The 12,252-nt window shown below is 40.0% G+C and overlaps 1 protein-coding gene across 3 annotated transcripts in view; it reads left to right on the forward strand.

The window, feature by feature from the left end:
• LOC131937260 (polycystin-1-like protein 1) overlaps window positions 1-12,252 on the forward strand; it is a 94,467-nt gene that overhangs the window by 44,091 nt on the left and 38,124 nt on the right. For all 3 annotated transcript variants that reach the window (XM_059294546.1, XM_059294548.1, XM_059294547.1), the window contains exon 17: window positions 6,210-6,266. In XM_059294546.1, the coding sequence (XP_059150529.1) occupies window positions 6,210-6,266 (57 nt within the window). The remainder of the gene's footprint in view (window positions 1-6,209; window positions 6,267-12,252) is intronic.

A 12,252-nucleotide genomic window follows, 5' to 3' on the forward strand; every position in this document is an offset into this window, starting at 1 on the left:
TTGTAAGTTACATGGACAGTATGTTGTGAGTTACATGGACAGTATGTTGTGAGTTACATGGACAGTATGTTGTGAGTTACATGGACAATATGTTGTGAGTTACATGGACAGTATGTTGTGAGTTACATGGACAGTATGTTGTGAGTTACATGGACAATATATTGTGAGTTACATGGACAATATGTTGTGAGTTACATGGACAGTATGTTGTGAGTTACATGGACAGTATGTTGTGAGTTACATGGACAGTATGTTGTGAGTTACATGGACAGTATGTTGTGAGTTACATGGACAGTATGTTGTGAGTTACATGGACAGTATGTTGTGAGTTACATGGACAGTATGTTGTGAGTTACATGGACAGTATGACAGTATATTGTGAGTTACATAGACAATATGTTGTGAGTTACATGGACAGTATGACAGTATATTGTGAGTTTATTGGACAATATGTTGTGAGTTACATGGACAGTATGACAGTATATTGTGAGTTACATAGACAATATGTTGTGAGTTACATGGACAGTATGACAGTATATTGTGAGTTTATTGGACAATATGTTGTGAGTTACATGGACAGTATGACAATATGTTGTGAGTTACATGGACAATATGTTGTGAGTTACATGGACAGTATGACAATATGTTGTGAGTTACATGGACAATATGTTGTGAGTTACATGGGCAGTATGACAGTATATTGTGAGTTACATGGACAGTATGTTGTGAGTTACAAGGACAGTATGACAGTATATTGTGAGTTTATTGGACAATATGTTGTGAGTTACATGGGCAATTTGTTGTGATTTACATGGACAGTATGACAATATGTTGTGAGTTACATGGACAATATGTTGTCATGGACAATAAGTTGTGAGTTACATGGACAATATGTAGCGAGTGTTGCATGCAGTGTTTCTTCCAGACGTTTTTCTCCGGGGGAGGGGGGGGGGGGACATCGTTAAAAGTATATATTTTCTATATAAATTCCATTTCGTTCGGGTGGGGGGAGGGTGGTAGACTTTCTTCGCGCCCCCCCCCCCCTCCGAAGAGATGCCTAGAAGAAACTCTGGTTGCATGGAGAATTATACTAGATAGGGACCGTTATTAGATACAAGGGTATTATGTTACTAGCTACTTAGAGAGTATGTTAGTTAAACATAGTGAATATGTTACAAATTTCACAGGGAATGTTATTAGATATATTGCCAATATGTCACAAGTTACATAGAGAATGGTATACGACACATGAGGAATGTGTTACAAATTCCATGGGGAATTTTATTAGATTTTAGATCCATCGGCCAAACGTTACAAATTATATGGAGAACATCTTACATAACATAGGAAATAGGTAACTACTTAAAGTAAACATGGATAAGGATACATGTTTTATACACATTAACTGGTATATTAACAGCCGTGCCCTGAAATTCTGATGTTATTTTCCCCTTATCAAGCTAATTAATTTCAAGTTGACGTCTTGTGTATGCCCTATAAATAGTCCCATTGAAGCCGGCCGAACGTGTGGAGTGTGTTGTGGGCCCCAGCGCTGTGTACAGCTATCTGTCTTGTCTGCCTAACAATATATTGACTGCCTTGATCCTGTTTATTATTTTTATGTCCTTTTTTTTTTCTTCTTGTTTATTTTTCATTTCCCGTCTATTGTTGGCCAACGACCGAATGTCGCCCGTCCCATTGTATTAGATCCCTGTACCGAGCTAAGGACCATTTTAATTACAGCTGAAAGACCTAGGGCGGCAGTCTTGCTGATAAGGTAACACGCACATTATTGCCCTGTCTGGGGACTATACTTACATGAGAGCTGCAGCTATAGAGACCATGGCTGGAGATAAGGTTACAGAAACACATGATTGTCTAGAGACTATACTTACATTAGGGCTGCAGCTATAGAGACCATGGCTGGAGATAAGGTTACAGAAACACATGATTGTCTAGAGACTATACTTACATTAGGGCTGCAGCTATAGAGACCATGGCTGGAGATAAGGTTACAGAAACACATGATTGTCTAGAGACTATACTTACATTAGGGCTGCAGCTATAGAGACCATGGCTGGAGATAAGGTTACAGAAACACATGATTGTCTAGAGACTATACTTACATTAGGGCTGCAGCTATAGAGACCATGGCTGGAGATAAGGTTACAGAAACACATGATTGTCTAGAGACTATACTTACATGAGGGCTGCAGCTATAGAGACCATGGCTGGAGATAAGGTTACAGAAACACATGATTGTCTAGAGACTATACTTACATTAGGGCTGCAGCTATAGAGACCATGGCTGGAGATAAGGTTACAGAAACACATGATTGTCTAGAGACTATACTTACATTAGGGCTGCAGCTATAGAGACCATGGCTGGAGATAAGGTTACAGAAACACATGATTGTCTAGAGACTATACTTACATTAGGGCTGCAGCTATAGAGACCATGGCTGGAGATAAGGTTACAGAAACACATGATTGTCTAGAGACTATACTTACATTAGGGCTGCAGCTATAGAGACCATGGCTGGAGATAAGGTTACAGAAACACATGATTGTCTAGAGACTATACTTACATTAGGGCTGCAGCTATAGAGACCATGGCTGGAGATAAGGTTACAGAAACACATGATTGTCTAGAGACTATACTTACATTAGGGCTGCAGCTATAGAGACCATGGCTGGAGATAAGGTTACAGAAACACATGATTGTCTAGAGACTATACTTACATTAGGGCTGCAGCTATAGAGACCATGGCTGGAGATAAGGTTACAGAAACACATGATTGTCTAGAGACTATACTTACATGAGGGCTGCAGCTATAGAGACCATGGCTGGAGATAAGGTTACAGAAACACATGATTGTCTAGAGACTATACTTACATTAGGGCTGCAGCTATAGAGACCATGGCTGGAGATAAGGTTACAGAAACACATGATTGTCTAGAGACTATACTTACATGAGGGCTGCAGCTATAGAGACCATGGCTGGAGCCATGGCTGGAGATAAGGTTACAGAAACACATGATTGTCTAGAGACTATACTTACATGAGGGCTGCAGCTATAGAGACCATGGCTGGAGATAAGGTTACAGAAACACATGATTGTCTAGAGACTATACTTACATTAGGGCTGCAGCTATAGAGACCATGGCTGGAGATAAGGTTACAGAAACACATGATTGTCTAGAGACTATACTTACATTAGGGCTGCAGCTATAGAGACCATGGCTGGAGATAAGGTTACAGAAACACATGATTGTCTAGAGACTATACTTACATTAGGGCTGCAGCTATAGAGACCATGGCTGGAGATAAGGTTACAGAAACACATGATTGTCTAGAGACTATACTTACATTAGGGCTGCAGCTATAGAGACCATGGCTGGAGATAAGGTTACAGAAACACATGATTGTCTAGAGACTATACTTACATTAGGGCTGCAGCTATAGAGACCATGGCTGGAGATAAGGTTACAGAAACACATGATTGTCTAGAGACTATACTTACATTAGGGCTGCAGCTATAGAGACCATGGCTGGAGATAGGTTACAGAAACACATGATTGTCTAGAGACTATACTTACATTAGGGCTGCAGCTATAGAGACCATGGCTGGAGATAAGGTTACAGAAACACATGATTGTCTAGAGACTATACTTACATGATGGCTGCAGCTATAGAGACCATGGCTGGAGATAAGGTTACAGAAACACATGATTGTCTAGAGACTATACTTACATTCGGGCTGCAGCTATAGAGACCATGGCTGGAGATAAGGTTACAGAAACACATGATTGTCTAGAGACTATACTTACATTAGGGCTGCAGCTATAGAGACCATGGCTGGAGATAAGGTTACAGAAACATATGATTGTCTAGAGACTATACTTACATTAGGGCTTCAGCTATAGAGACCATGGCTGGAGATAAGGTTACAGAAACATATGATTGTCTAGAGACTATACTTACATTAGGGCTTCAGCTATAGAGACCATGGCTGGAGATAAGGTTACAGAAACATATGATTGTCTAGAGACTATACTTACATTAGGGCTGCAGCTATAGAGACCATCGCTGGAGATAAGGTTACAAATATGGTGGTCTGGAGCCTATAAGCCTACGTAAATTATCTCACATATACTGTTTGCGGTTTCACTATGGTGAATATCGCACCGGCTTGTTGACTAGACGCAACTATAAATTCTTTTTTTTTATTCAAAGGTTTTTTTTTTTTTTTAATTTTTTTTTTAAAACTTACTGTAGCTTTTTTTAACGTCTTGACGATTCACAGTATTTTCGGAGCGTGTTTTTGACAACCAAAAACTGTTATTAAAATATCGGTGACAGTAGTTTTAAAAATAGAGAGCTTGAAACGAGTGATTATTTAGTCTTGACGTAAATGTCTAGTGTGGGTGAAATAAGAACAGGATATACGCCTGGTGTACAATCTAACCGCTGTAACACGCGGCAAGTACGAACACATTCACCTGTTGGGTACAAACTGGCAGTCGTCTCGTTGTCTAGTTGACCAGCAAACGTGGTGCACCCCTACAGATAGACAAACCATCGGGGTGTCGTCTTCCATGTCCGTCCATTTACATCGTTGTCTTCAGTCTACGTGGAGTGGCGTTAACTTCACTCTACGTTCAGAGGCTGAACATGCACACACATCTTTACAACAGGCTACATTTGTCATGTCAGTAGGTTACATTTGTCATGTCAGTAGGTTACATTTGTCATGTCAGTAGGTTACATTTAAGATGCATGTGACACAAGTCAACATGGTATCATTGTGAACTGTACAAGAAACGTACCGCCTTTGGACGGGGTAAAGCATTGTCTGTATCCAATAAATATCTGTTACACATCAATGTGTAAACCCAGTGACGTTTTTTTTTACTTCCCTTTGTAGTCTAGTGTAGTCTCCCTTCTTTCTTCTCTTTCTGTGAACCTAATAGTCTTTCTGGTATCTTTTTATTTCAGTGTAGTGTATTGAACTTTTCCAACGGTTAAGGGATGGGGGCAGTAGAATGTGTGTGTGTGGGGTGTGGGGGGGGGGGGGGGAGGGGTTAGATTGGGAGGAATGTCAGTCAGAGAAATACTCAAACACTGTTTAATAATAATAGGAAAAGAAACTTAAATTAAAAAATACAGAATTATTGTTAGCTATCGTTATTTGAAGAAAAATGCAAAGTACAATGTTATTTTTAATTTTATTATATTAATAAATAATTTGCTTAAAATAGTTGCGATTGTATTCTTTTCCACGGTTTTTAACAACCATAGGATTAAATAGGGTAAACGTGGATTCAAAGGGGCACATTTAAAAGCTGGAGGACAGCAAAAGTGACAAAAACAAAGTGAACTCAAAACGGAGCATTTAGAATAGTAAACTCAAACTTGTAAACAGAAATTCAGTTGTGCATTTAAAAAAAAAAAGACACATGCTATCTCTCAAGTCTGACAAATTGTACATTTAATGTTCTATCGTTTAAAAATAATTTCTTTTCAAGCGCGAAGCAATAGCCAGCATAAATGAATAATTTCTCTAGTATATTGATTTCATTTCTTTCATTTGTCCCCCACTTGGCTGACATTAATCTCGTAGAACTTTTGTTTCGATATAGAATTTTTTTTTCACAAATGCTATCATCAAACAAAATTAACTCTTCACATTTTAATGCTACCATCAAACAAAATTAACACTTCACACTTTAAGGTTATCATGGAGCAATATATATATATATATATATATATATATATATATATATATATATATATATATATATATATATATATATATATATATATGTATATATATATTTACAAATATATATATATACATATATATATATATATATACATATATATATATATATATATATATATATGTATATATATATATATATGTATATATATATATGTATATATATATATGTATATGTATATATGTATATATATATATCAATATATATATATGTATATATATATATCAATATATATATATGTATATATATATATATATATATATATATATATATATATATATATATATATGTATATGTATATATACATACATACATATACATATACATTCTGCACTTAGTTCTCATATTAGTTTTAAGAAGGAAAATAAATACCGTCATTAATTGCTAGGCCTATTGTATTTTCCATTTTTTTTCTTGTTTAACAGGTGGAAATCATTAATGCTTTAAAATGTCTTATTGAAGCCACACATCTTCCACATCAGGTAAGTTGTCTGGTGTTTTTTGTTGTTGTTTTTTTTTTCTTCACCTTTTTCTGTTTTAAATTTTTTTAAATTTAAATTCTTTCTCTTTCCTATTACTTTTTAATTACTTTTCTTTCTTATTCTTTCGCATTTTAAACACTGGTTAAATTGAAATTGTAACGGAATGCATGTGTGACGTTGTTTCTGTACTCTCCTGATTCTTCCACTTGCTACTACTGTCGAACGTTTGCTAAAAGTAATTGTACCTCCATGTGAAAAGGTACCTGTTATTTTTATTATTTGTCTTGTAGTCCCCGGCCAAACATTGCCGACCTTTACTGTGGTGTACTTAGCTAGACTTCCATCCAGCCTAATCCACCTATTCCCTGCATTGTTTAACTACCGTCAACTACGTACATGAGATCATTAGTTTGTGTGTACCTTGCTCCTAGTGACTATGTCAGCCATCAAACACTGACCTGGCAGATTGTAGACAAGTTCTCTTGTTTCTCTTGTTGCTGTGTGTTCTTGGTGTCGACATGTTTTTAGATTCGTATGTCAAACTTTCTGGTCAGTCACATCACATTTTGTCGGGGTCATATTTGACCAGGGAACCAAAACCACCTGACCACTTGGTACAAACCAACCTGATACAAACTGCAAGTCCGACTGACACTGATTCACCTGTAATAGACTTACAGGGTATAGATTCACCTGGTATAGACTTATACGGTATAGATTCACCTGATATAGACTTATACGGTATAGATTCACCTGATATAGACTTATACGGTATAGATTCACCTGATATAGACTTATACGGTATAGATTCACCTGATATAGACTTATACGGTATAGATTCACCTGCTATAGACTGATATGGTATAGATTCACCTGATATAGACTTATACGGTATAGATTCACCTGGTATAGACTGATACGGTATAGATTCACCTGGTATAGACTTATACGGTATAGATTCACCTGATATAGACTTATACGGTATAGATTCACCTGATATAGACTTATATGGTATAGATTCACCTGGTATAGACTTATACGGTATAGATTCACCTGATATTAACTGGCTTGACCACCTTATACAAAGCCTGTGACTATTGACCAGAAAAGCAGCAGCAACAGTTTCTACTCTGGACGCATACCTCGCCGCATTAGCGGAGAGCTGATGACCGGAGCTGCCTTCCAAATGGCTGGGCCTCATGCAACATTAATGATATTAGACTAGCTAGTGTGGCGTCAGCCCTCCAGAGGGTGATAGGCCTGCCTTCAGAGAACTAACATAATTAGGATGATTGCACGACCAACAATGTGTGCGTGCTCAATCGCCCGTTCCCGCTGTCCATGACACTCAATGATTGGGGCAGCCACGTCAAACTTTCAACATGTTCAAAAGATGAACCAAAAAAATACAGAAGCAGCCATTGATGAGTATTGATGGGCATAAATTCAATTACATTAGTCATTCCCGGCTAGGCGCAATCTATTTCAGTAGTACTCCCTGTGCTCAAGGATATATCGCCTGTTTACTTGTCGTCTAACTCGTGTTTCTCCAGCGTTTTATCGGTCCCGAGTTTAAATACTTTGCTAACTATATTAGAAACCCCCAGAGCTCGTGATTTATGTTTGCTTGCTGTTTATTAAAAACTTCCTTTCTTCGTGTCATATTTACATTAGATATTTCACTTGAGTTTCCCCGAACTTTTGAAACCGATAAGTGAATGATTCATTAGTTAATGAGGTCTTGCCTTTGCATCGTTGATCGCGTGACCGCGCGTTAAACTAGTGTGTAGATTGGTCGGGGGGGGTGTAGATTGGTCGGGCGCGGTGTGTAGATTGGTCGGGGGGGGGGGGGGGGGGTAGATTGGTCGGGGGGTAGATTGGTCGGGCGGGGGGGGGGGGGGTAGATTGGTCGGGGGGTAGATTGGTCGGGCGGGGGGGGGGGTAGATTGGTCGGGGGGGGGTAGATTGGTCGGGCGGGGTGTGTAGATTGGTCGGGCGGGAAAGGGAGGAGGGGGGGGGGGGTAGTTGGAGGAAAAATAGTTTGAGATAAATGACTAGTTTTCATGTGTCCCCCATATAACAAGAGAAAGAATCGTGTTGAGTGATTTGTGATGGGTTCAATATTTTGTGTTTAAAGCAACAATTATTCGCTGGTGTGTTCACCAATTGTACGCTGCTGTGTTCACCAATTGTACTCAGGTGGTTTCACCAATTCTACGCCTGAGTGTTCACCAATTGTACGCTTGCGTGTTCACCAACTGTACGCTGGCATGTTCACCAACTGTACGCTGCTGTGTTCACCAACTGTACGCTGCTGTGTTCACCAACTGTACGCTGCTGTGTTCACCAACTGTACGCTGCTGTGTTCACCAACTGTACGCTGCTGTGTTCACCAATTGTACGCCGGTATGTTCCAGCGGCAATGGTCGGGGTGTAACAATTTTAGAACCGCTGATAATCCTCTCATTGATTACCTTCACAATGGTCGGGGTGTAACAATTTTAGAACCGCTGATAATCCTCTCATTGATTACCTTCATCGACACTTTCCCCGCTTCAGTCCAACACACTCCCCACCCTTTGCCAATGGCTTATCGGCACGTATGCGTTATGGCCAAATCATCGAGTGTGTTTCAGTTGATCCAATCACGTTTGCCTAATTAATGAATACGAGCCTTACTGTTTCCAGTGGTGTTGCTATGTGTCTTGTACCTCGATTTTGATTGCTATTAGTTTGATAGTTTCATTCAAAATAGCTAAGTTACAACGGAGTTAGAATGTTTAAATGAGCCATATGCGTAATTATTTGATTTAAATCGCTTGACAAACTTTCATGGGTAACCCTTCATAATCGATAACCAAGTAGTGACTAATAGTCAAAAGACATGAGCTATCACTAGTGTTAAATGAGCACTTTGTAACTCGCATAGTGAAATAATCGTTAGCTGTTGAACGAGCTGTAGTTATCTAGTTAAAAACTGTGTGTTGTGGTCCACGCCTCTCATAGTTGATAAAATGTGATGTCCACGCCTCTCATAGTTGATAAAATGTGATGTCCACGCCTCTAATAGTTTATCAAAATGTGATGTTCCACGCTTCTCATAGTTGATAAAATGTGATGTCCACGCCTCTCATAGTTGATAAAATGTGATGATCCACGCCTCTCATAGTTGATAAAATGTGATGTCCACGCCTCTAATAGTGTATCAAAATGTGATGATCCACGCCTCTCATAGTTGATAAAATGTGATGTTCCACGCCTCTAATAGTTTATCAAAATGTGATGTTCCACGCCTCTAATAGCGTATCAAAATGTGATGTTCCACGCCTCTAATAGTGTATCAAAATGTGATGTTCCACGCCTCTAATAGTGTATCAAAATGTGATGTTCCACGCCTCTAATAGTGTATCAAAATGTGATGTTCCACGCCTCTAATAGTGTATCAAAATGTGATGTTCCACGCCTCTAATAGTGTATTAAAATGTGGTGTGTCCACCCCGTTGAAATGTATCCCCCGGAATCCCCATGCATTATAGATTGATATCGGATATGGAGGAAATATTGCAACTGGCCCGGTGCAATCTTTGCACGCTTCCTGCACACGTCAACTGTGTGTAGGCCAGGTCTGACATCTACTCACCACTGGGTTGCTGCAGTACGTAATGAGCTGTACCAAACTTTGAAGGGTACTCACTCCCCACGCTTAAAGGGTACTTACTCCCCACACTTCAAGATAGAGCACCGATATCGTTTGAACTCTCACAAGTTTGGATATTTATCACGTTTCAGTTTCATTGCAATCAATATTTCTATTCCATACTTTAAAATTGATGTGTAGAATCTTCTTATTGACCATCCTGTTTACATGAAACAGAGTTGAGCGCCATTGATATCTGAGAGCATACGCTAACAATTTGTGAATGCTTGTTTGCTTGTTGTTGAGCTCAGCAGCGGGGCTTGTATCAAACAGAATTGTCTGGGTACTAAGCCTCTCATTTTTTGTTAGCAGATCCATCGCTGCTATGCACCGTTACATCTGTAATGCGGGGAGCTTGAAACTTGGTGGATTACAGGAATTTCTCCTTCATGACAGAAACGCTAATGTTCCCCTCTTTGAGAATACTGTCTGGGACGTTTATGTTGTCTTAGCTCTTTGAATATTAGCGGTGTTCCAAAATTTAGTCATGATGATATTAGCGGTGTTCCAAAATTTAGTCATGATGATATTAGCGGTGCTCCAAAATTTAGTACTGCTGTCACTAGCGTGGTTACAACATGCTTGTCCTAGCGTGGTTACAACATGCTGTTCCTAGCGTGGTTACAACATGCTGGCCCTAGCGTGGCTACATGCTGTTCCTAGCGTGGTTACAACATGCTGGCCCTAGCGTGGCTACATGCTGGCCCTAGCGTGGTTACAACATGCTGTTCCTAGCGTGGTTACATGCTGGTCCTAGCGTGGCTACATGCTGGCCCTAGCGTGGTTACGTGCTGTTCCTAGCGTGGTTACGTGCTGTTCCTAGCGTGGTTACATGCTGGTCCTAGCGTGGTTACAACATGCTGGTCCTAGCGTGATTACATGCTGTTGTTACTAGCGTGGTTACATGCTAGCCCTAGCGTGGTTACATGCTGGCCCTAGCGTGGTTACATGCTGGCATGCTGCCACTGGTATAGAAAGACTGATCTGGCTGCACTGTGAAAGCTTTTAGCATAGAGTGGTCCATTTCCGCGCGAGAAAAAAAAATGAGTTTGTAGTCACGCTGTGAATAATTCAAGTGATGAAGGTAATTAAACCTGTTTTCATCCTGTTGACCATCAATGATTGATTGGTTTCCATCTTGTTCTAGCCATCCGAACCATAAGTTAGTGGCTGTATAGCTGATACCATGTTAGTACCTGCTGTTGTACGTCAGTGGCTGTATAGCTGATACCATGTTAGTACCTGCTATTGTACGTCAGTGGCTGTATAGCTGATACCATGTTAGTACCTGCTGTTGTACGTCAGTGGCTGTATAGCTGATACCATGTTAGTACCTGCTGTTGTACGTCAGTGGCTGTATAGCTGATACCATGTTAGTACCTGCTATTGTACGTCAGTGGCTGTATAGCTGATACCATGTTAGTACCTGCTGTTGTACGTCAGTGGCTGTATAGCTGATACCATGTTAGTACCTGCTGTTGTACGTCAGTGGCTGTATAGCTGATACCATGTTAGTACCTGCTATTGTACGTCAGTGGCTGTATAGCTGATACCATGTTAGTACCTGCTGTTGTACGTCAGTGGCTGTATAGCTGATACCATGTTAGTACCTGCTGTTGTACGTCAGTGGCTGTATAGCTGATACCATGTTAGTACCTGCTGTTGTACGTCAGTGGCTGTATAGCTGATACCATGTTAGTACCTGCTATTGTACGTCAGTGGCTGTATAGCTGATACCATGTTAGTACCTGCTGTTGTACGTCAGTGGCTGTATAGCTGATACCATGTTAGTACCTGCTGTTGTACGTCAGTGGCTGTATAGCTGATACCATGTTAGTACCTGCTGTTGTACGTCAGTGGCTGTATAGCTGATACCATGTTAGTACCTGCTGTTGTACGTCAGTGGCTGTATAGCTGATACCATGTTAGTACCTGCTGTTGTACGTCAGTGGCTGTATAGCTGATACCATGTTAGTACCTGCTGTTGTACGTCAGTGGCTGTATAGCTGATACCATGTTAGTACCTGCTGTTGTACGTCAGTGGCTGTATAGCTGATACCATGTTAGTACCTGCTATTGTACGTCAGTGGCTGTATAGCTGATACCATGTTAGTACCTGCTGTTGTACGTCAGTGGCTGTATAGCTGATACCATGTTAGTACCTGCTGTTGTACGTCAGTGGCTGTATAGCTGATACCATGTTAGTACCTGCTGTTGTACGTCAGTGGCTGTATAGCTGATACCATGTTAGTACCTGCTGTTGTACGTCAGTGGCTGTATAGCTGATAC

The sequence above is a fragment of the Physella acuta genome, unplaced genomic scaffold (genome assembly GCF_028476545.2).
Source record: "Physella acuta isolate Inbredline_101_S28 unplaced genomic scaffold, ASM2847654v3 ptg000205l, whole genome shotgun sequence".
NCBI classification, from domain to species: domain Eukaryota; kingdom Metazoa; phylum Mollusca; class Gastropoda; family Physidae; genus Physella; species Physella acuta.